The following is a 25,307-nucleotide window of genomic DNA, read 5'->3' as shown; positions in this document are numbered from 1 at the left end:
TCTAAACATAAGAACAGCCAAGTTGCTGGATCAGGCCAAAGGCCTATCTAGTCCAGCATCCTCTTTTCACAGTGGCCAGCCATGTGCCTCTGGGAATCCTGCAAGCAGCACTTGAGCGCAACAGTACTCTCTCCACATGTGGTATTCAGAGGCATATTGCCTCCAACTGTGGAGGTGGGGCATCTGCTTATGTTCAAGTTTATAGTACATAAACAGGGTGCAATGCACAGGCTGAAGGGCCTTTGTCACTGCCTAGAGGACCAAGAACCACTGGGTAGTTGCAGCTGTTCTTCCCAATTAAATGGGCCTTAGATTGGAAGGACAGATCCTGAAGCTGAGGCTCCAATACTTTGGCCACCTCATGAGAAGAGAAGACTCCCTGGAAAAGACCCTGATGCTGGGAAAGATGGAGGGCACAAGGAGAAGGGGACGACGGAGGACGAGATGGTTGGACAGTGTTCTCGAAGCTACCAGCATGAGTTTGATCAAACTGCGGGAGGCAGTGGAAGACAGGAGTGCCTGGAGTGCTCTGGTCCATGGGGTCACGAAGAGTCAGACATGACTAAATGACTAAACAACAAGATCCATGTGAGACATAAGTAAGCCCTTCTGCATATGGGGCACAATCAGCTTGTGGAACTCACTGCCACAAGGTGTGGTGGCAGACCCTAACTTAAGGGATGAGAAAAATGCATGGACCTGTCCAATGCTAACCCTACTCGGAGTAGACCCACTGAAATTGATGGCCATGGCTATCATAGGCTCATTTATTTCTGTGGGTAGGACCTGATACAACCTTATTAGTCTTTATGTGGAGCTTCCATCTTGTGAGGCAGTCTACCTTTAATTGTTATTACTTTATCAGTACACGGATAGCTCTGTTGGTTAGATCACGGTGCCAATAATGCCAAAGTTGCAGGTTCGATCCTTGTAAGGGACAGCTGCATATTCCTGAACTGTAGGGGGGTTGGACTAGATGATCCTCAGAATCCCTTCCAACTCTTAGTGGAGGTTTTTTTTAAAAAAAAGTTGCCGTGCATACAATTCTGTAGCAGAGGAGGGAAACACCAAAGGCCTCTTTTCTGGCCTCCCATCATCATCTGACTGGCAACAGCTGGAAAGGAGATCCTGGTTAAGACTAATGCTGGGGAGCCTGTGGCCTTCCAGATGTTGGGATCCCAACTCCCATCAGCCCCTGCCAGCAAGGCCAATGGTCAGGGGGTGATGGAAACTGTAGCCCCAACAACACTGAATAGTCCAAGATGTCCCCATCCATGGAAAGAGTCTTGAGTTGAGTCTTGGGCACCTTCTTGTACCCGTATTAGCTCTGGGTAATTTGGGATAGAAACTGCCTTTGCAGAAGTAGTATACAGTGGTACCTCGGGTTAGGAACTTAATTCGTTCTGGAGGTCCGTTCTTAACCTGAAACTGTTCTTAACCTGAAGCACCACTTTAGCTAATGGGGCTTCCCACTGCCGCTGTGCCACTGCTGCTGCGCAATTTCTATTCTCATCCTGAAGCAAAGTTCTTAACCCGAGGTACTATTTCTGGGTTAGCAGAGTCTGTAACCTGAAGCGTCTGTAACCTGAAGTGTCTGTAACCCGAAGTGTCTGTAACCCAAGGTACCACTGTACCTCCAAATGCCAAATGCTGGGAAGTGACCGTGGGGAAGCTCCGTGGTCTTCCCAGAGGCACCCTTGGCTGACCACTGTTGGAAGCAAGACACTGGGGCTTGGAGGGACCTTTGGCCTAATCTCTGGCAGGGCTGCTCGTAAGTTCTCCCACACCATCAGTTTTGAGAGAGACCCAGATTTGACCCACATTAAGACCAAGAAGAGGTTAAAACTCTCCTCTTGCCTCCTCCCCACCCCGTGACTCATGGAACAGTCACTTTTAGTTCTGAAGAAAAGATTTCAAATAGCTTGAACTTTCCCCTCCAAAGTCCCAGCTGCAGCAGATTCTGGGCCCACCCCTCCAGTAGATTGGATCACACTCCCATCACCTTCAGCTGTGAGACCTCTCCTATTCTCCATATATATATCTAGAGAGAGAGGAGGGTCTGCAAAGGTCCAGTTAGCTTTGGTGTTGTATTAGGTTTGTTTGTCTACTTCAGCCATGCCTGCTGATTTCAATGGCACCTGGAACCTTGTCAGCACTGAGAACTTTGAAGGCTACATGGTGGCCTTAGGTAAGCTAAAATATAGTTTGATTTTCTCTTCCTATTGGATTATTTGCTTTATGTTGGAAACTGTTCCTCTTTGTGCAGAATGTCCCCCACCCCACCCCTTTCCTCAGCCAGAAGCTGTATATGTAGTTGTTTGAACTCTGCAATATATTATGGGTGTTTTGATTTTTGTTTTTATTATTAAAAAGTTTGTATCTAATCACTGCTGATTCTCAACTCTTGAGTTCCTTGAGTTATTTACTCAGAAGTAAGGTCTGTTGAATTTGGGGCTTGGCTCCTGAATAAGTATGTACAGGATTGCTGGTTCCCCTTATGTTGAATTGAGGAATCCAAGCATTCTGTATCTTGGAGGATTAGCTACATGTATTTCTGAATGGAACTCCCTTTCCAGGCAAGGAGCTGGAGTTTGTTCTCCCTCCCATGCTTTGCCATTGTAACAACCCTGTGACGTAGACCAACATCAGTGAGTATAGGAGTTTATTTTTAAGGACGAGCTGGGCAAATTCAAAGTCTCCTTCTGTTGCTGTGCAAGGATGTAATTTGCTGGAAACACTTGGTGTTTCAAATAAATTGAATGCATTTTATAGGGGAGAGGCCAACACCTTGGTGATCTTCTGAGCTTATGTGGGAGTTCATATTATCCAAATTGCTTCTTGATGTATCTCTGGGCACACCTGGTCTTCTCAGCCTTCATTCTCTAGCTAAAATGGGGATTACAGTCTCCTTAGTTGTCTCAACAACAGTGTTTGGCAACACAAGTGGGTCAGGTCTAGAATATTTGCAGCCCTGTGCTTATGAAGTATACAAGCTCTTGAGCTCAGGGCAGCCACACATGGCTTCCTTTTTTCCCCACTCAACAACCTTGTAAGGTATGGTTAGGTTGTGAGAAAATATTGCCTAATGAGATCTCAAAGTGGAGAGTTGAACTAGGGCTCTATCATTTCAAATCAAACACAGCAACCACTATACCACACTGGCCCTGCAGCAGCTACTAGTTCACCTACATTGACAAAGAACCAATTCCAAGTGGCTAGACCAGTGGTTTTCACCCTGGGGTGCCTTGAAATGATGGTCAGGGGTGCTGCAGGCAACCCTGGCCTCTGTCCCTTTTTCCTTCCCTCCCTCCTCTGATGCCCCATCGCGTCTCTGCCTCCCAAAGGCTTGCACAACTGTTTGTTGCAGCAGCCCTGGCTACAAGCGACACAGGCAAATGGTGCCTTTGGGGCTGGACAGGGGGTGCTGGTTGCCAGGAGCTGAGGAGGCTCAGAGATGGGGGGGGGCTGCAGGGGCTGCCTGGAGGACTTCCAAGAAGAGGGGAGAGGAGGCTGAGGGAGCACTCCACAATCTTCTGTGCCAACCTACAAGTTTGCAATAAGGTTTCCCAAGAATTCAGACGTCTGACCCATTTATTTTGGCTCAAATGAGTAACTTTATTTCAACACTGGGCTGAAGAAGTTGAGGAATTGATTTCACACTTGCCACACTTTCCTGAATGACTTGTTCCAAGAACATGAAATTCTCTCTCCCACTGCCCCCTAAACACTTTTTAACAAAGCTAATTGCTCTCCATCAATCCTAAGGAACGGGGACCTCTTAACAGCCTGCCAACTTCCGATCTTCAAAGGCAAAAGCACTGGGGCAGTGGTCTGACCAGGACTCAGATTATCTAGGTTTGGGCAGGTGAGGGGTAGAGTGGGAATGTAGTGGCAAATCTGGAAGTTCAAGATCCCTTCATGATAGTCAGTCACACCCCTTTTATGACTAGACAGCCTTATAAGATATATTAGTGATGCCTTGCAACCAGCAATGCAGATGTTACCGTGTTGCCTTTCAGATAGATCTACCATTTTCTGTGCATGTACAGGATGCGGACTGCCCCATTATATTATTTTACAATGACTTTTAAGTTGTGTCTTCTTTTAAGTTCCATTGCAGAGAACAGAATATCCACACCATTCTCTTGAAACGAAAGCACCTTGTGTTTTCAGTGTTTGTAAGTGCCTGGCTTCTGCAACATAGAAGTGGCATCCATTTCATGCTGATAGGGCAGATCTGGAAGGCTGCAGGCATGGACCCTGCGGCAGAAATAGTAATGGGTCTTTGACCCCATCCCCCATGACCCTGGACCACTATACCAATGGGTGGGAAGTAGCAGTTATGGCATAGATGAGTGGTAGCATTTCTGCTTTGCATGCTGATGGTTTTGGGTTCAGTCCCTGGCATCTCCTGGCATGGCATGGAATTTCCTCTAGCTGATACTTTGGAGAGCTGTTGCCAGTCAGCGTAGACAGTGCTGAGCTAGATGGACCAGTGGTCTGACTCAATAAAAGGCAGCTTCCTGCAATCGGAAAATCAAATGTGTTCTGTCTAAATAACCTGAATGCAACTTCTCTCTGTGCAAAGGTATCGATTTTGCCACCCGCAAGATAGCCAAAATGCTGAAGCCTCAGAAGGTCTTCAAACAAGATGGGGACTCATTTTCCATCAGCACAACCAGCACTTTCCGCAGCTATTTAGTCGAGTTCAGGATTGGGGAGGAGTTTGAAGAAGACAACAAAGGCTTGGACAATAGAAAATGCAAGGTATTGAGGACTGGAGAAAGCCTCCCTCTAAGTAGGCAGCTTTAATTGAAAATAAACTTGCCATCCTCCCCCCGCCCCAGCCAGGATGGATGCATGCATGCATGCAGGATGTCTGGGCGGGGGGGGGGGGGAGCGGGATCCAATAATTTGTGGTACCCAATTCTTGTTTATGTATGAGTGCATTGTGATATTACACAAGTATGGGTCAGGACACTGCATAGCCTGACTTTCTGTCCACTATACTGATAAGCTCAGGCTGGTGGACAACATTGTTTTTAAAAAAATTGCAAACAAGAGCATCCTAGGTGGTACAATGGGACAGTGCATCTGGCTCTTAACTAGAAGGTTGGTGGTTCGAGCCCACCAAGAGGCAGGATTCCTGCATTGCACAGGATTTGGACTAAATAACCCTCAGGGCGCCTTCCAAATCTGATTCTATTAAAACAACATTTTCCAGCACTGTCCTCTTATTTTTCAATACTTTGGCTATGTACACACTGCACCTGTGAAGCATTTCTTCCTCGCTCCACAGAATTATGGGCACTGTAGTTTAAGGGTTTCTGGGAATTGTGCCCAGAATTCTTTGAGGGAATGAATGTGCTTCATCAAGGTGTACACACCAGAACCTTTTTTGTTCTTCTGTTCATCTGGATGCTACTTTCAAGAGCCCTTAACTTGCATTAATTGTCATGGGCTTATTGTAAGCTGCCCTGTTAGAAGGTGGGGCATAAATCTAAACATCATAAACAGGGCCAAGCTAGCATTGTTGGGGTGGGAGCAAAATGGTGGTCCCATGGAAAGTGTTTCTGACATGGTTTAATTGAAATGGATAGGGCACTGCCCCACCAATCTTGGACTGCCCTCAGACAGCCCACCCCTATGTGCCTCACAGACAGTTTGGAGGGTGGCCTTGCCTGTTATCTTCCTTCTCCTTAGTCTCTGTGTTGCCCTTGTATAATTTGTTGACCCTTGGAGCAGAACCTGAGAGATCAACTGTGCCTTGAATATTTTTTACCCCTCTCCTCCCCTGCAGAGTGTGGTTAACTGGGACGGCGACAAGATTGTTTGTGTCCAGACTGGAGAGAAGAAGAACAGAGGCTGGACCCACTGGATTGAAGGAGATGACCTGTACCTCGTAAGTTGTTTCAGGGGTGTATAGCTAGGGTTGCTTTGAAGGTAAGCCAGCTAGATAGATACTCTGGAGCCAGGGGCTGTTGACTCTGTATGCTTTGCATATGGGTCTTCCTATTTGAAGGGGCCCCTACCACCACACCTCAGCCATGTTTCATGCTTGAGATTGCCTGTGAATCCTCTGGCCTACTCTTCTCTCCCCTGTCCCCCTGCCCAATGTGAGCAGCAAGGGGCTTTTAACAGCTGTTGCGTCCATAGCTTGCGTGTTCTTCACTTGGGATGGGAGTTTGCAGCCAAGGTCTCTGCTATTTATATGCACTGGGGAGAGAGCTAATGAGCCTTTTGCCTCGGTGGGATTGAGTTGGCGAATGGGTAAAGCCTAGGCTACTGCTACATTTAGGTCAAAAATCTGCTTTGCATGCAGAAGATCCCAGGTTCATTCCCCAGCATCTCCAGGTAGGGCTGGGATAGACTTCCTGTCTAAACCCCTGGAGAGCTGCTGCCAAACAGTGTAAGCAATACTGAACTAGATGGACCAGTGGGTTCGATTTGGTGTACAGCAGCTTCATGTTCTCTTGTTCCTAACGGATGTCTCCTTGTGCAGGAACTCCGATGTGAAGACCAAGTAAGCAGGCAGGTTTTCAAGCGAGCGTGAAGTTGATTCCTGCGATATCCCCCAAATGACAACAGCGCAGAGAACCACGTACAGGAGCGTTTATGCATAGCGGCACTTCAGACATGGAGTGCTAACTGAAAAGGCAGCTTTACAGGTCAAACCTTCTTCCTCCACCCCTGGTGCTCTTTTTGTAAAAGCATTCCAACCTGATCCTTTGGAACAAAAGTAACTGTTAACCTGCACTTACTACGTAACTTCATTAAAAAAAAAGATGACTGTTTGCAATACAACTTAAGAGTCTACAGCTTTTTGTTAAGAGTACTGTACTATTTTTCTAAAAATGCCCTTGGGGGATATAAGACTATATATGTGGAATTCTCGGTTCCAGGTGTGTATACCTATGCCAGCTGCACTCCATACATTCAAAGCACCACTTTAAATATCCATGGCCTTCTGCAAAATATTTTTGGGAGCTGCAGCTTAAGTGTCTGGGACTGGCAGGGCTCTGACCAGTGTGTGACAGGGGCAGGGGGCTGGAGCTGGACAGCGATTTATGGGGTTTTGTGCCACCCACAAGGTAGGAGCCAGGGCAGGAGGAAGGGGAAGAGTCTGAGTGATCAGAAGCAGGTGTATGTTTGGAGGGGGTGGGGTGCAGCACATGGTCAAAGGAGAGGAAGAAGCTGTTCAGGTGAGGGGTGGGCCAGTTGAATCCCCTCTGTCCCCTGCCCTGCTGTCTCCTAGGAACAGGAGGGGCTTGAAAAGGCAAGCACGGCAGCAACTTCCATGTAGGAGAAGTGTTTGCACGCACTCCATCAGATGAAGCGATTTAAGCCTGGGAGAGGGGTGCCTGGTCCCGCTGTGGCTTCAACTGTTCAGCCAGAGCACAAGCCTGAAAAAGTTAATGCCAGCTACGTAGCCACAAGTAGTATGTGTATGTGTTTATTTTCTGAGCACCTTAGGAACTGCTTTGGTCAAGAAAGAATTAAACCACTGGCCATTTTCCCTCCTTGCTGGGTGTTCTCGGGACACTGAGAATGCTGAGCATTGTTAGGAGACCCCTATTCCCCTCACAGAGCAGCAATCCCCAGAGTAATTTCATAACCAATCCATCTTCCAGTGAACTGTGAATTCTCTCTCTCTCTCTCTCTCTCTCTCTCTCTCTCTCTCGTGTGTGTGTGTGTGTGTGTGTGTGTGTTTGCCTCTGGTCCTGCCTTCCGTTAGGTATGTGGCCTTTCCCTCATGTGCGACCTAAGCCAACGTGGCCCTCAGGCTGGAAAATACTCTGCACCCCTGCTTTAAGGCAAATCAAGCATTACATGATGAGAAACTCAATAAGCTAGTTGCTGGTGAATTAACTTTTCTGCAGAAATTTCTGATCACCGGACAAGGCCCCGCAGCTCATTATTTCTTAGTACAAGTTGGTAGAAGCTTGAGATGGATGCAAGTTGTGACCCACAGTTTGGCAATACCTTTCATAGGACTAACCAAAATATCTTAACTGTGGCAAGCTTTTGAGGACCTCGGGTCCTCTTCAGCACAAGTCATGCCCACTTTGCAAATTTAAAGCACATGTCCTGCCCCCTGCCCAAACACAAAAGAATCCTGTACTTTCCTAAGAGTGTTGGGAGCTGTAGCTTCCCCCTCATAGATCTCCTAATATTTTTTAGGGGAGGCGGTGTGCTTTAAAAGTATAGTGTGAATGTGACCACAGCCTCTTAGAGGAAGGAAAAACCCCACAGTTCAGAGTCCTCACCATTAGGTGGCACCTCTGCTACGTTATGGAAAGACACTCGGCTAGAGATTTTTGTAAGTCTTGTGAGCAGATGACTTGAGTTGTGCAGACTACCTTGAAGAACCTTCCTTAAACTAACAAGCAGCTTAAGTCTTTGCATTATTTTTATAGCAGAAGAGCAGGTCTTTGACTTCATTTCCCCCCCATTTTGCTTTGAGAGAAAGAAGTTTCAGTTTGTCTTTTAAATCAGGTATTAAAAAAACACTCTTATACGCAAGGGTGGGGTTTGTTTTGACGTGTACATAAGCACTGATCCAGCACACAAGGCTGCAGCAACTAAGAAAGATGTTTGTTTTCCAGTAAACCTCAGAGGGCACCATTGGCTTAATTCACACTGAGTGATAGTGTGGTGGCTTTTCCTGTGGGTCAATGGCCCTTTATAGAACAAAGGTACCATCACCCCATATTAACAGATGATAAAATCGATTTTGGACTACAGTATGACCTGACTGAATGTGCCTCCATGTAAAAACTGCCCAATCAATTTTCCTTCAGATAAATTAGGCACTATACTGAACAGACTTATCTAGTTGCAGAGTAATTGACAGAGTTGAACTGATGTACATAAGCACTCCAATAATTGAGGTTTTATTTAGTGCTAGTGTTGCTCACAGTAAAACCATTGACAATAATGAATATGAGTAATTTAGGTCCATTAGTTTCAACGGGTGTACTTTGACTATAACTTAGTGTGGTATTACCCTTAGTGTTCAAGTTGCCTCTCAGACCCTTTGGGTTTTTACTCTCTTGGCACAGAGCAAAGTCCTGTTTTTTATTTAAGTACTGTATACATGTCCTGTCATTCGGCAGCACATTCCCCCACTCTTAAGCTGGTTCACTGTTTCTTTTTGCCTATTAAGTGAATAATTAAAACAAAAAACCAAATAACATGACAAGGGCATAAAACAATGGGGGGGAGTGGCAGGTTAAAAGCAATCCAAATCACATTTTTAAAAGCTTGAGGTCAAGGAAAAAAGGTCTTCACATATTGAAATGAGTGTCAGGCAACCTTCTCTGGGATCAGGGATGAAGAGATGTGGGTACCACAGTTGATAAGGCCTTTTCACCCTGTGGCTGTTGCTGGCTTATTCTCAGGGTTTATATTATTAAACCTATTTTACTCAAAGATGTCATGGGTTTCTCCCTGCCAGCTCCCAGCGGTTAGGATCACAAGGGTCATCTAGTCCAACCTGCCGCAATGCAAGAATCTTTTGCTCAATATGGGGCTTGAACCCACAAGCTGAGATTAAGAATCTCCTGCACTACAAACTGAACTACCAAGGCAGACAAGGAATCTTTAAAGGTTCAAACAGGCTCCTTTACTGTACTCTTTCTGTTTCTTATGACTACTTTCGTTGTTTGTAACTGCGTATTCCACCCCCCCCCCATGTTGTGAGCTACCATGGGCGTGGTTTCACCCATGGAAAAGCAGCATACAAACAAAATTGTGCATGTATGAATAGCTTTTGTAGTATGGAAACCTCACGGGACTCGAATCAGACAATATTGCACCACATCGCCACCCCTCAAGCGCGCCTCAGGATGATCTCCCCCCCGCCCCGGCAAATGAAAACAAGGACTGAAATATTGATTTGTTAAATATCCACTATTGGAAGCATAGATGGAACAGAGTGTGAAAGCGTTCCCCCTCATCTAAGACACGGGAAACAAAAATAAAAGGACTACTGGGGTCTTCAAGCATTTTATTACCAATTTATTCCAATTTTGCTATAATTTTTATTTTTTATTTCGGCTTGTTAATTGTCCAAATAATACACTGTTATTCAAATAAATGAAGAGTTTCGAGTCCTATCGCTCTCTTTGCATAAGACAGCCCCTCCCCCAGCTCTCTTTCCCGCCTCAGCAAAAGCTTTTCCCCACGCCATTCATCGCAGCATTTCGCGCCTGCCCCGCCCCTGTTGCTATGGCGCAACCAAACAGGCCCCACCTCCCGCTTTTAGTCCCTCCCACCGCGAGCTTAGCTTCTTGTAGTAGGTGACAGTGATTGGGCGCGGGCAAGCGGCGGAGGCCTCCTCTCCCTCTTCTCATTGGTCAGTACCAGGGCGCACGCGGGGACGCTTCGGCCTGTGACCGAAAGACGATGAAGGGTGGAGCGGCGGCGGCGCGGCTGCGAGGAGGAGGAGGAGGAGGAGGAGGCGTGTCATCCGCAGCGCGTGGACTGCTGGGCGGGAGAAGGCGGAGCCTCTTTCTCATTGCACCTCCCTCTCTGCTCCGCGATTGGGCGCCTTCCCTGCGCTCGTTGGGCTGGTTGGTGGGAGGAGCCTCCTCTCTCTTTGGCCTCCCGCACTTAAAGCGCGCGAGCGAAGGGACGCACGGACGCGTAAGCTCTGGTTGGCTGGCTATCTTGCAGCCGTACGCAAAGAGGCGTGCGGAGAACCGCCTGGAGGAAAGAGAGAGAGAGAGAGCGCGCGCGCGAGGGAGAGGAGGGGAGAGGTCACGTGATCCGACGCCAAGATGGCCGCCGCTGCCTCCTTGTTTTGATGAATAATCTCTGTGTGGGGAGGCAGAAGCAGCGTCTGCAGCAGCTGAGGGAGAAGAGTGTGAAGGGGCAGCTCTGAGGGGAGTGTGTTGGTGGCTTGCCGAGAGGTGTAAGGCCAGTCATTGGCGCGGGCTTTCCCCACCACCACCCTCCTTCCACACTGCCTCCTTTTCTCTGCAGCCCCAGCCAAGCCAGGCACCTGGAGAATTCAAGGGGCTGAGGTGGAAGAGAAGGTGGCTTAAGCTGGGGCCGCGTGCGAGGCTAAAGGGAGGCAGCTGGCTAAACTGGGGCTTCAGGTTAGGCAGCCGACTAAGGGGAGACTGTTGTAATATATAGCTGGTGGCAGGACGCTGTATTCATATATCTATCTATTGAATATACTGTATAGGAGCCAGCAAGCAGCTTGGGGCTTCTAGCAGAGGGAGAAAGAGCGGGACCTATCTTATGTGTATATATGGGACTAATAGGGTTTCCTGGGTATACGGAAGGCAGCTTGCGATTGGGAACTGGGGATAGTCAGCAAGCGGAAGGCGCTCTGCCGTGTTTGGTGGACGGTGAGCAATAGGAGCCTCTTGTGATACGAGGCGGTATCTTGCTGACCTGGGGAGCTTTCAGGGTTTGTAGGAAGGTCCATAACAGGCGGCAGGGTGCCACTGAGGCTTTAGGACAACTGGGGGACGGTGAGCAGCGAGTTTTCTGAGATCGGTCGGAGGCTGCTTGGTAGGCCACCTGGGGCGCCTGGAGTGTGGAGAAAAAAGGTCAGTGGGACCCAAGGCAGGAAGCAGGAGCTAGGATCCTAGGGGGTTATCGGCAGCTTGGGGTGCCTGTGGAGGGAGGCTTTTAAAGCTGGGGCTACAGCGGAGATAGCTTCAGGTACAGGAAGGGGTAAGGCCTGGAGGTTTAGATAGGAGTGGCTTATGTGTGTGTTCATAATCATTTAGTTGACTAGCAAACCAGAGAGAAACAGCCTCTGCCCAAGAACAGGGGAAGTATATTCTGTGGTGGTGGTCTTTACCTCTGACTATGCAATTCTGAAACGTCCCTAGGGAAAGAGGCAGCACGACAGGATTTCCCTTAAAGACGCTCTCTCCCACAAGCACGCCCCTCAAGGGAAGTACAGAGCTCCCCTTCCCCCAAACTCCTTTCACCATTAAGAGGAAAACAATGGAGGAGCTGAGCGCTGATGAGGTGAGTTTGGGGATTGTTGACTGAACAGCGGATGATGTGGGAAGGGAGGCTGGGCACCAGGATGTATCCTACAGGTAAATGGTTCTACTGAAGGGGGTTTGTCATGGGGATTTGTGGAGTCCCACTATTTCTGCAAAGTGAATAAATTTGTATGTGGACCTTGGAGACCAGAGTTCAAGTCATCACTCAGCTATGAAACTTGCTGGGTGACCTTGGGCCAGTCACTTGTCTGTTTGCCTAACCTACCTTGCAGTGTTGTTGTGGAGATAAAATGGGGGGAGGGGAACTGTATGTTTGGGCAGGAGTTTTGATTCCCTAGCTAGAGTGCTAGAATGTATCTAGATATAAATGTAGTAAATGATAACAGATTAGTTTTGCTATTTTGGATAAATGCACTAGTAATATAATGTTCTTGTGTTACATTTTCTCCCCGCCACTTTTTGGACACACCTCACCCTACTTAAGTCTGCAATTAAATAGAGGGTGGGGTTGTTTTTAATCCCTTCTTTTTAGTTGAGTATTCACCTATGTGGAGTAACACATGTCAGATTTTTCTTACTTGGAGAAACTTTTTAAAAGTGTGTTTTGGTTTATTGAATGTCTAAAGCTTGACAGTACTTTGTGCTTAAAGGGAACTTTTCAATTTACATTATTTGATACTGAGGGATAGATAGCTGTTTTCCCATTGGGGTGGCATACTACCAGGGCCATTTTTAGGTCTTTGTTCACATAACGTTTTGGACTTCTCTTTTGTCCAAGTTGTCTATGAAAGAAAGGTGTATGTGGGGACACACAACAGGTCTCCTACAGAAGCATATAGGTGTTAGGCTTCTATTTAAAGCTATGGTTTCAAATTCAGAGTTGTAAGTTTTTTCAGGTGGGAACCCACAGTGCGAGAGGTGCTAGTATGATTGCTTATGGAATGATTCCAGGGTTGTTGGATACTGTCCTGGTGAGGTGTTTCTTGAGAGTACTTCCTGTCTTACTAAGAGGATGTCCTGTGTTTTATTCAGACGTAATTGTGAAGTTTAAACAAAAACAATTTAAACTTAAAAAAATAATCACAGTGAGGGAATCTTTTCTATCTACGCATTTTCATCTTGTTTAATTCTAGTCTTTCATGATCTCTCTCTCCCTCCATCCTTTCCCCTTCTTCCGGGGTGGTATTTTGTTGCTTTTTTAAACAAAAAACAAAGGATTTTTGGATCTTATTCATTGCAGAAGCATTCACAGCTACTTAATCAGTTGCTTTATACCAGCAAGCTCTTTCTGCATACTTTGACATATTGGTAAGTACATTGGCCCAAGGTAAGGCCATGGGAGCTTTTTTTATATTGTAGTTTTGATGTAGGTGAAAATACTTTGAGAAGCTAGCTTGGATGCTTTCATAACTTGCCATGTAGCAGGCTTTTCTCATGTGAGTAATCTGTCTTATTTTTTTATTTTAAAATAGCTTTTAAGCTGCCCTTCATGCACAGAAATACTGGATCAAAATAGTGAATACAAAATCGTCAAATCATTTAAAAGAAGCAAGAAGGTGGAGTAGAAAGGCCTTCAGACAAAGAAAGTACCTAAAAACAACTGAATATTTTAAGCCAAGCATGTCCAAAGTCCATTTCAAGGGCATAATCTGGCCCTCTGTTCGGTTTAATCTGGTCCCTTCCGTAGTTTATTCCCTGGGGTAGAATCTTAAAAAAGCCTCAACTTCAATCCTAAAAAAAAAGCTCAACAACTTTGGTTGGCCCCTTGGTCAGCCCTCATGGCCCTTCACTTCATCAAATCTGGCCCTCTTTGAAAAAAGTTTGGACACCACTGGTTTAAGCAATTATTACAGTTATTTATTAGATTTCTTCCCTGTACCATGCTTTGAGGTTCCAGGGCAAGTTGTGACAATTTAAAAATACACTAATAAAATAAGTTAAAAGAATTTTATTTATTCATTTGTTATTTTATTAGCAGTTCGAAAGCTCGTCAAAGTGAAAGTAGATAAATAGGTACCGCTCTGGTGGGAAGGTAAATGGCGTTTCCGTGCACTGCTCTGGTTCGCCAGAAGTGGCTTAGTCATGCTGGCCAGATGACCTGGAAGCTATACGCCGGCTCCCTCTGCCAATAAAGCAAGATGAGCGCCGCAACCCCAGAGTTGGTCATGGCTGGACCTAATGGTCAGGGGTCCCTTTACCTTTACCTTGTTATTTTATACATTTCTATACCGCCCTTCATTTGAGGATCCCTGAACCTCCCTGGGGAGAGCATTCCACAAATGGGGAACCACTGCAAAAAAGGCCCGTTACTGTGATCTCTTGTGGATAAGGCGCAGGAAGAAGAGTCTCAGATGATGATTGCAGAGTCTGGGTCGGTTCATAGGGAGAGAGGTGGTCCTTAAGGTATTGTGGTCCTGAGCCATGTAAGGCTTTATAAGTAAAAGCCAGCACTTTGAATTGGGCTCAGAAACTAATTGGCTTTGAAATTGTGGTTAAGAGAATATGGTGGGAAACTGAAAATGCCAGAGCACATAAATAAGTCTTGTTATCAGCACTGGATGGATAACTTTAGTGCCAGTCATGCATATCAGAGAACAGCATTCCACAGATGGTGCCTCACCATGGAGAAGGAATTATTCCATATCATTACATAGTGAGTTTCTAATGGTGGAATATGGAAATGTGCTTCCACCAAAAGTCTCAAGACATGGGTAGGCTGGTTATAAGGAGAGGTTCTCCTTCAAGTGATTGAGTCCTGAGCTCTTCATGACTTTAAAGATGAGCATAGCATTTACTATATGTAGTTCCTGCTTTTTACCATTTTTTTCAAGGTAGTTCACAATAAAAAAACAACAGTTTATTTAAAACTGGAGTTGGTGATGACAAAAATAAGGGAAACATATGAAATAGTGGCACTGTCAAAACTCTGGAAGTGTCAGGTATAATTAAAATAGATAAGGCACAATGAAATAAGGTCTTTACTCCTTTCTGAATGAGAGAGCTTCTGTGTGTTCCTGACTGTAAGTAGGAGTGAATTCCATAATTTTGGAACCACCATGAAAAAACACTGCTTTTACCGCACCCCAAACAGGTTCCTGCCTCTTTTCATAGGCTTGAATTTGGTAGCTGGTGCGTACAGTAAAACTCTCCACCGCAACCCGCGGACAGGCTATTCCCATGCTGTCTGCGTTACAATAAAGGAGAGACAGAGTAAAAAAAAAAAAAAAGTACTGCTTTTCATGAATAAAGTTCGTAACTGATGGAACATCATGGGACATGGCCTGAATTGTTCAGACTGCAAATTCTCACCAGCTGTGTCCAGCGGAACATATTTCCAAGTACACAGCCATGGGCTTGCACTAAAATTCAAGTAAGAAAGAATGGGCTGCTAATCTGGAGTAGCAGCACACTGACCACATAGAATTAATTCTAGTGTTATCTTAGTTTGCCTTGATGTTAGAATTGAGCAGACTTGAAGGCAATCTGGGTTAGAGAGAGGGGAGGAAGATGTAAGCGAGACCATGCCACATTTTCAATCTTCCGAACTTTGGTTTGGAGAATGCTAACATGACATCTAAATTCAGCCCTTTTTGTGAATTACCTTTATTGGTTGCTTGAATATTCATAGAGGGCAGTAGTTTGGAGGCTTGAAACTATGTGTTATCTACTTACAGGTTTGCCAGTGGCAATGAGAAATACACAACTCCCACCCCACTTTTCCAGTAAAACCTTGCTAGGGAATGAGTGCAAATGGGGGCCATAAAGCCTAGGCAATGGTAAAATGTGTGGTTTGAACACAGAAAGTCCCAGGTTCAATTCCCGGCATCTCCAGTTAGGGCTGGAGGAGTCTTCCTCTCTGAAACCTTGAAGAGCTGTTGCCAAACAGTATAGAATAAATAGTGCTGAATTAGATGGATCAATAGTCTGACTTGGTATAAGGTAGCTTCCTGTGTTCATATGACATGCACTGGAGAAGTAGTTGGAAAGTCAAACTTCATTGACTAGTAGAAACAATGTTTGGCTACTAAACAAAACCAAAATGTCTGGACGCTTGGGTTTGCTTTGTGCAGGTGTATGTGGGGTTGCAGTAAGTCAGCCCCTTGGTGGCCTGATATATCATATGAGCAAATTAGTAGCAAGTGGCTTTTACATGCCAAATACGGATCTTTATTTGGGTTTCCTGTAGTACTTTGAATTTGAACGTTTCCCTATAGGTTACATTGAAAGATAATTGTCAGGGCAGTAGAGTAAATTTCCCTGTCGAGCTTTGGCATTCATTTTTCTGAAGTATGTCTATGATGAGCATCTGTTAGGCATGGTTTTAGGTCCAGACTGTTTGCTATTTAGGTCACACCATATATCATTTTTTGAGGTGATGTAGAATCTTGGGAATCAAGTTTTTCTCCCCAGTTTAAAAAAATGAGTTTCTTGTCTTCATTGTTGGGGAAATCCATTTGCATACTTTTTGGGTTCATTTCTGGATCCAATTCAAGGTTTTCACATTAGTGTTTAAAGCCCTAAATGACTCAGACCCCCAATACCTGAAAGACCACCTCCTTCCCTACAGATCTTCTCAGGTGCAAAGTTCATGGGGGATGGGCCTCTTTTGTGGTTTTGCTGCCTTCAGAAGCAGTGGTGGCAGCAGCCTGGGAGAGGCCTTCTCTGTGGCAGCCCCTAAGTTGTGGAACTACCTCTTCACAAAGATGCAGCTGGCAACTTCAATGTACAGTTTTTGATGAATGCTGAAGATGCAACTCTTTAGGGCCTTTGGCATCTAAGATGTATATTTTCAGGAACAACTCCTGCTTTTGTGATTGTATTTTTAGTTGTAATTTTTAAAACTCTTTTAATGTTGCATTTTAAATTGTTGTAACGCTTCCTGGGACCTTAGGGTGAAGAGCGGGATAATGACAACTATGTAAAAGTGGTGTCACCAAATGGGATCCTTGTTTGGTCGATAGATGTCTTGTATGGCTTCCTGGAACTATGGTCTATACAGTCATACCTCGGGATGAATACGCTTCAGGTTGAGCGTTTTCGGGTTGCGCTCTGCGGCTTTTCCCGTGTTTTGCCGCATGCGCAGACACTCAAAATGACGTCACGTTCATGCGCGGAAGCGGTGAAACGTGGCACATGCAGACGCGCAGTTGTGTGTTACGTTTGCTTCAGGATGCGAACGGGGCTCTGGAACGGATCCTGTTCGCATCCAGAGGTACCACTGTACCCCCATTTCCCATGTGGGAAAGGGTATATGATCATCTGTTGCCCAAGGATCTGTATTGGGACTGGCAAATTTTAATGTCTTAAATAATGAACACGTTGGTGGAGGCTGTACCCACTCTGGGTAGTCCCACTGAAATGAATAGACATGACTAAAGTCCAGTAATTTCAAAAGGTCTACTTTGAGTAGAATTTAGCTGGATTCCACCACCATTGAGGTGTCCCAGGTTTCCAAATAACACCAAATTGTTTTAGGTGGTAAATAAAATTGAAAAGTGATTGTGAAGTGCTCCAAAAGGCTCTTCCCATGCTGGGTGAAAGGAGAATAAATTGGCAAATGCGGTTCATTGTAGGTAGGTGTGAAGGGATGCATAATTGGGGCAAGCCCCACCATCATCTATATAAGCTGATGGGGTCTTACTATCCATGAAAGGGATTGTGGGGTCATGGTGGACAGCTCACTAGAAACAGCCACTCGGACTGCGGTAATGCTGAAAAATGCAAATTTCTTGTTGGGGATCATTAGGAAGGGGGATTGAAAACTGCCATTGCTGTAATGCTTTTATACAAACCGGTAGTGCAACCATTCTTGGAATACTGAATACTGTTTATCGTTCTAGTTGCTGCATTTCAAAAATATATTGTAGAGTTACACTAAGGGAGCCAGAATGATCGAGGGGCTGGAGTCAACAGGATAAAAGCCTAGGAAAAGTCAAGTAAAAGGAAGACATGATAGAGGTGTATAGAATTTTGCATCATGAAGAGAAAGTGGGTGGAGAGAAATCCTTAAATCATATTACTTGAAAATTGTGGGGGGGGGGAGTTATCCAGTGAAACTAAATAGGAACTTAAGAAGAGCCCTGCTTCATCTGACCAAAGGGCTGCCTGGTCCAATATTCTGGTTCCCACCATGGCCAACAGAAAGCCCATGCACAGGACATGAGGGCAGTCACTGCTCTCGCTCTTGTACCCCAGCACAGGTATCCAAAAGCACAACACCTCTGCTCCTAGAGGTATCATATCACTGTAAGGACGAGAAGCAACAAAGAGCCTGACCCTCCATAAAGACGTTTCATCCAATACAAAGCTGTCCAAGTTGATGGTCATCATCACTACCTCTTTGTAGAATTCAACAGTTTAACTACCTGACACTGCGCGACAAAGTCCTTCCTTTTATCTGTCATGAATCTCCCATTCCCATACCCTTGCAGACTCCTGTTTCTTTAAAGGAATTCCTGTATTTTACAAAACCTGTAATACCTTTAATAATGAGGTGGTGACAAATCAATGCAAATCTGCAAATCAAGAACTCATTTGTAAAACAAGCCTACTAGCATATACCTCAGCTGCGTAATCTCTGTGGAAATGTATTTTTTTAAAAACAACAACAATGATCAGTTTATGGAATCCTACTATAGCAATGAGCTGCAACATTTATGATCCTTTTTCTCTGTTGGGGTGTGTGTGTGTCTGTGTCGCTTGCATGCTCTGTGCCATCTGTGGAGATCATATTGCAACAACTGACATCTTTATGCAAAGTCATTCAGTATATTCCAAAACATCGCAATGTTGTTTTGCGTGTTGAAGGTAATGATTTAGCAATCCTTTGATGTTGCAATAGGAATTTAGGGATGTGTGTGATGCCAGTGGCTAGGGTGTACTTGTGAGCTGGGAATGACTAAGGAAGGACTACAGTTCTCAGCAGACACTGGGAGACACTGATGGTAATGCTAAAGAGGCGAGACACTTAGTTTGGAAGTATGTTAATTGTCACTGGAATAATAGGCCAATTGCATTCAGGTGATGAGGACTTTTGACATATTTTAGCTTAAGCCACTTGGTTTAAGCCTGATTATATCACTGTTAATGTAAGCCATTGGCACCAGAAATGCTGTGTAATCAAGCCAGGTTATGCAATATATAGAATTTGATTTATGACAAGGACTTGACCTTTTAAAGCATTAATAAATTTCTGTAAAGTCCCCACCCCCCTTTTCTCTCAGTTCAACTTTGCTTTAAAAAGAATACAGATAGTTTGCAGGCTTACTTTGCTGTTGCTCGAGTCAGGATTCATTCTGTCTCCTAACCTGGTGTGGTATCTTGTTTTGAATCCCACCCATGCACAGGTCACCAGGCATGGAAACTGACCCTTACCTGTGGCAAATAATAATTGCCTTCAGGCTGTTGGGTAGGATTTTTTGTTTGTAAACTTGAAGTTATTCATGCCATAGAGATGAAAGCCTTGTTACACACAGGAAGGTGAGCTATATCACATGCAATAGACTTGATTTTAGAGCCACAACACATTTATCCATAGGACGCTGCCATATACTGAGTCAGAGCAATGGCCCATCTTGGTCAATTTTGTCTACACTGATTGTTAGTGCACTAGTTTCAGTCAAAATGCCCTCCTCAGCCCTACCTGGAGATGCCAGGGATTTTACCTGGGACCTTCTGCATGCAAAGCAGATATTCTGCCACTGAGCTAGGGCTCTTTCCCTCAATGACACTTAGGTACGCAGTGTAAAACAAAATGGCGTCTTTCAGACAACTATCTTAAGGTAGGGCTAGCCAATGTTGGACCCTCCAGATAATGTGGATTATGACTTGAGGGCACCACACTGGTTTTACCAGGTCTCACAAACAGTGAGGTTTCACAAGCAGTGGTTTATGAAGTGGTGGCCGAGCATTGGGATTTAGCTTAAATCTTGGCTTATTTTCATGATTTAACTGGTATTAATCTGAATTTAGCCCATTCACACATAATGGGGAATTCTGGTTTAATACAAGCCAGGACATTTGTGCTGAAGCCAGCGTGTGACAGGAGGAGGACAGGAGGAACAATTGTTAATATCTTCTTAAACCATGGCTTAGGAAATTTTGGAAGATCTAGTGCCACCATCACACTCAAGGCGATGTCAATAGCATTCTTGGGCGATTTCCTATTCAGGTAATAATTAAACCTGCTTAGCTTCAACAGAATTGCTGCATCATGTACCGTCAGGCCGTGCCCTGGGATACCCTCTGCAGGCAAGATATCCTGCTGTACAGACACCACTTCAAAGCAACCTTAGAGAGGGACATCTGTAATGGGAAGTTGATTTCTTACTTCAGAAAGTGTAGATAAATCTGCATCTCAGGCAACTGCAGGGGAATAAGGAAACACATCCACTTGACCTTTTTGCAGCATGAGGGAATGGTCAAATAAACCTGTTCATCAACGCAGCCGAATCGCTGCATTTCGTACCTGTGCCTGAGAAACATACTTCAAATTTGCTGAATGAAGGGACTGAAGAAATGATTGGAAAAGCAAACTCAGTACTTTACTGAATGTGCATGGGAGAAAGCTTATGGATCTGAATGTGTGCTGTAGAATAGTAGCTTTCAATCTCATTTCTGGAGAACACGGGGTGGAGGCGGGTTCCTTAGAAGTAAATGTGGTGTGTCTGTGTGTCTGTCCTCATTGAGAAGATGAAGCTTAAACAGTAGCTTGCTCACTCATAACAAAAAAATTGGCAGTTGCATGTGAGTGTTTAATGTGCTTTAGGATGTACATTCCTACATGGCAAAAGTTCTCTGTGAATTTAGTATTTTCCTAATAACGCTCCCTGAAATCCTCTGCAACACATAGGGATTTCTTCTGCAGATACTGATGTAGAAAGCTATGCCCCAGTAGGGGGACTCTGAAATCCACAAAACACAAGCCCCCACAACCCCTGCCCACTTTTATCCAAATCAGGACCTCTTTGTAGCCTTATGAACATAGATGCTGAGGGGGCTATCAGTGGCAACTAGCCACAATGTCTATGCTTTACTTCCACTGTCAGAGGCCGAATGTCTCTGAATACCCTGTTCTTGTGGCACTGGTTTGTTGTATTTTAAACTGGTGCAATCTCCCTTAGGGCCGTTTGGTGGAAGGTGGTAATAAATTGAATTTATAATAATATCATTTGCTGTGAATCTCAAGGGAAAGAGTGCTGTTGAGCTCATGTCCTGCTTGCCAGCTTCCCATTGGGGTATCTGGTTGTTCACTGTGAGAACAGGATGCTGGACCAGATGGGTCCTTGGTCTGATCCAGCAGGGCTCTTTTTACGTAAGGGGCTGGGTCTGCAGTACTGTTACTTGATTGCTGGAAAGGGTTTCCTAAAGTGAAAAGTTTGAAAACAGTTGAGTGTGCTTGGATAACTTTCTCTATTATACTGCATTCAGGTGTAACATAAAATGTGTTAGATCGTTGGTCCATCTAGCTTAGTATTCTCTACACTAACTAGCAGCAGCTTTCCAGGATTTCAGGCAGGAATCTCTCCCAGCCCTGAATGGTGATGTTGAGGATTAAATCTGGGACCTTCTACATGCAAAACAGATGCTCTTACTACTGTGCTATGGCCCTTTTTGCTGAAAAAGCGCTGCTTTAGGAACATAATGTTTCTTTGTTAGGCTTCATTAAATGCATTCACCCTACACGTTTTTGTATGTGTGTGCTGCGGCACCATTTATGTATTCAAAATGTCGGGGGGGGGGGAGTCTCTTGCCCCAAGAAGCTTACAGTCTCCCAGCTGCAGCATCAGTGGAAAAGGGGAGGTGGAGGAAATGAAAAGCAAGAGGACAAATAGCACAGAGAAGGGAAAAAACCAATCATGTGAAGAGAAACTGTGGTGAAATGTTCAGTATCATGCCAGCACTCCTGGGAGGGGTGGAGAGAGAGAGATGGTCTACTGAATCTCAGTGATTTGTTTCTGTAACGCCTCAAATGTGCAGGAAGCTTTTTCTCCTTAATTTCATATACTACCCATATGTTAGATATTAAGTGTTTACTAGTTTTTGAAAGGCGGGGAAGTGGGGGGCCATGCCTAGCTTATGTAATGTGTTGTGAAGCCTGGAACCAAAGACAGAGACTCACTGTGGCAGACTGTCAAAACACTAGTGTGCAAATCATGGTTTGCATGTGAGCATGCATGTGCTTCATGAATGGCTTATAATACAAGGTATTTATGTATAGCACTGCTCCTGCCCCTTGTTGCATGTGGGACAATGGAAGTTGAAAGTAGCTTGCCTAAGGACACCTGTTGGGTTCATGGGGGAAGGTAAAATTTCAACCAGGACATTCCCATTTGTAGTTCAGTCTCTCTCACTCTTACACAACACCTACTTTTAGGTGAGATGATGGAAACCTTTGGAACATTTGATTGCCTTCCATTTGGCTCTGATGCAGAGCCAAGGTTCCAAGTATCTGGGAAGTTCATGGTGCTAGGGCCTCCTTACTTCCGCAGAAGGTTCCAGGTTCAGTTCCTAGAATCTCCAGTTAAAACAGAAGTGGGGAACCCACAACCTTAGAGATGTTGTTTGCTTACATCCAAATGGGACCATCTGCCACTGGTCCCGAAAGCTCTGCATTGGCTACCTACCGAGTGACCTGTCAAACCCAATTTAAGGTTTTAGTGCTGGTGTACAAAGCCCTAAGTGGCTTGAGACCCAAGTACCTAAAGGAGTGACTCCCCTAATATCGACCATCTCAGGCCCCACAATTGGTAGGGGAGGCTCTGTTGGTGCTGCAGCCACTGACCCTCTTCAATGCTGACTCGCTGCTTGTGGAATGCCCTTGCTGGTGAGGTGTGTCTTGTCTCCTTCATTATAGACTTTCAGGAAAAAATGGACATCAGTTTATCCAGACATTTGATGGCTGATAGATACTGGCCATGACAACCTTGAAATTAGTGGCTATACAATTGCTTTTAAATGTTTTAAGGTGCTATTGTATTTTTTAACATTTTAAGTATTTATTTAAAAACATTTTGATGTTTGTGGTCTTGGGATTCTTTCAAGGAAAGGGAGGGGTACAAATTTAATTAATCATCTCTGACAATTGACCCCGATCCCTTTGTCTGATGGGGGTTGGAGTCCAATAGCTCCCAAGAGGGCCACAGGTTCCCCTGAATTAAAACAATATGTAGTGAGAGGGTCCTTGTTTTTGGCCCTGAGCCTCTGGAGAGTCTTCCTAGTTGACACTATTCAGTTGAATGGACCAGTGATCTCCCTTGCTACATGGCAGCTTAACTTAGATCAGGGGTAGGCGACCTAAGGCTCGGGGGCCGGATGCGGCCCAATCACCTTCTCAATCCGGCCCGTGGACGGTTCAGGAATCAGCGTGTTTTTACATGAGTAGAACGTTTCCTTGTATTTAAAATGCATCTCTGAGTTATTTGTGGGGCCTGCCTGGTGTTTTTACATGAGTAGAATGTGTGCTTAGATTATTAGCATGGTATGCATTAAGTTGAAACCTGCCCTGAGCCTTGGTGACAGCTGCGTTGGTTGCCAGTTCTTCTCTGGGCCCAATTAAACACATTAGTGTTTAAAGTGCTAAATAACTTAGGTCCTGAGACAGTCTCCCTCCCCACAGACCCTACTGGGTGTTAAGAGGGGGCCCTCTTGGTAGTTGTACACTAAGTTGTGGAATTCCCTCTCCATAGAAGTGTGTCTGGCTTCTTCACTATATAGCTTTTGGCATATGCTGGAACCACAGCCCCTTGCCCTGCCCTCTGACACCTGAGGTGTTTGTTTTCAGGACCCACCCTGTTCCTGTGACACTAATCTGTTTTAATTGTTCTAAATTGTGAATATTAAGTTGTAACCTACCCAGGAACCTGCTGGTGAAAGGTGGGGAATAAATTCAATAGTAATAATAATGAGGAGGGGGAGGTTACAGATAATACAATGGGAATCACTAAATAAAAAGCTGGTGTTTTAATAAAGAAGTGCAAGTCTTTTGGCTGGCTTTGTTGGAGTCTTGATTGAGCCACTGAGCAATTTGCAGCATGTGTGAGATGGTCTACGTTGCTGAGGACAGGATCGACCATCTGCTGCTGCGGCTCATCTATTACACAGCTCAGTGTACACTTCTGGCATTGTACAGAAAAGGCCACGGTGGCAATATCCCTGCTGTGCATGTGGGGAAGTGTGAGCAAAAGAAATTTGGAAGTGGAAGGAGGACAAGATGTGGGCAATGAGGGGGATAGGGCGGGTGAGGAATGGGGAATTACTGTGTCAAATGAGAAAGCGGAGAGTCTTCTGAATGCACAAGGAAAGACTGAACCTTGCCATGTAATGCCCAGATAGCCATAGCATTTAAAGGGGCTGGAATAGTCCATAGATGGCTTACTGTCCAAGGCCTTGCACTTGGTGTTGTCTCCTAGGATTTTTACATGGCATAAATATTCTGTAGAGGGCTGGTTCCAAGGAGTTTCGGGTTCTTCTGTTTCTCCGTCCAATCCTGTTGTCCACTTCTCAAACCTAAATGCTACATGGAAAGATGTGGAGAGCCACCCCCAGTTAATTTCCTTTTTTGGGGGGGGGGGAAGGATACAGAGCCAGGGAAAGTAAGATGCTTAAAGATTGTGGTAAATGGGGGTGGCGATGTCTCTTTAAGCGGACTTTCCTTCTCTTTGTACTTGCAACCTCCCAATTCTCAATTGGCACTTGCAAGTACACCCCTACTTGGGAGAAGTGAGATGCTTTCTCAGCTTAAGTTAGGGACTGTTTGTATATAGAGAGCTACTTCGAGGGAGTTGGCAAAATAGGACCAGTGGGACGTTTAGGATACTGAGTCAGACTATTGATCCATCTCTCCTACATAGACTTGCAGTGGCTGGCCAGGGTTTCAGGCTGGGTTCTTCTGTCCCAGTCATGGAGTGGCCGAGGGTTGAACCTGGGACCTTCTGCATACAAAGCAAATGTTCTACCATTGAGCTATGGCCCTTCCCCCAAATTACAGTGGTACCTTGGGTTACATACACTTCAGGTTACATACGCTTCAGGTTACAGACTCCGCTAACCCAGAAATAGTACTTCAGGTTAAGAACTTTGCTTCAGGATGAGAACAGAAATCGTGCTCTGGTGGCGCGGCGGCAGCAGGAGGCCCCATTAGCTAAAGTGGTGCTTCAGGTTAAGAACAGTTTCAGGTTAAGTGCGGATCTGAGGTACCACTGTATAGTCGTTACCCCAGTGTCATACAGTGAGTTGGGGTTTGAACTCTGGTCTCTCAAGTCCTAGTTGAACGCTCTAACCATTACATGTTTGATCACCCCAATTACTCCCCTCCCATTACAACATGTCATG

The 25,307-nt window shown here is 45.2% G+C and overlaps 2 protein-coding genes across 10 annotated transcripts in view; both read left to right on the top strand.

Moving 5' to 3' along the window:
- Nucleotides 1–1,901: 1,901 nt before the first annotated feature.
- RBP7 (retinol binding protein 7) lies at nt 1,902–10,115 on the top strand. Its single transcript, XM_083626628.1, has 4 exons — nt 1,902–2,188; nt 4,589–4,767; nt 5,801–5,902; nt 6,503–10,115. The coding sequence occupies exons 1-4, from the start codon at nt 2,116–2,118 to the stop codon at nt 6,551–6,553; spliced, it is 405 nt and encodes a 134-aa protein (XP_083482754.1). The 5' UTR covers nt 1,902–2,115; the 3' UTR covers nt 6,554–10,115.
- Nucleotides 10,116–10,564: 449 nt separating this feature from the next.
- The window catches only part of UBE4B (ubiquitination factor E4B), a 70,513-nt gene continuing 55,770 nt past the window's right edge, over nt 10,565–25,307 (top strand). For 2 of the 9 annotated variants that reach the window (XM_083628466.1, XM_083628458.1), the window contains exon 1: nt 22,752–22,805. In XM_083628466.1, the coding sequence (XP_083484592.1) occupies nt 22,767–22,805 (39 nt within the window). In that variant the 5' untranslated portion in view covers nt 22,752–22,766. Of the gene's footprint in view, nt 11,995–22,751; nt 22,806–25,307 lie in introns of those variants that run through there. The other 7 variants (XM_083628459.1, XM_083628468.1, XM_083628464.1 and 4 more) reach the window with 7 other exon arrangements.

The sequence above is a fragment of the Podarcis filfolensis genome, assembly GCF_964270895.1.
Source record: "Podarcis filfolensis genome assembly, chromosome: 8".
Classification (NCBI taxonomy): domain Eukaryota; kingdom Metazoa; phylum Chordata; class Lepidosauria; order Squamata; family Lacertidae; genus Podarcis; species Podarcis filfolensis.
Note: the sequence above shows the minus strand (reverse complement) of the source record. Positions and strands in the feature narration are given on the sequence as shown.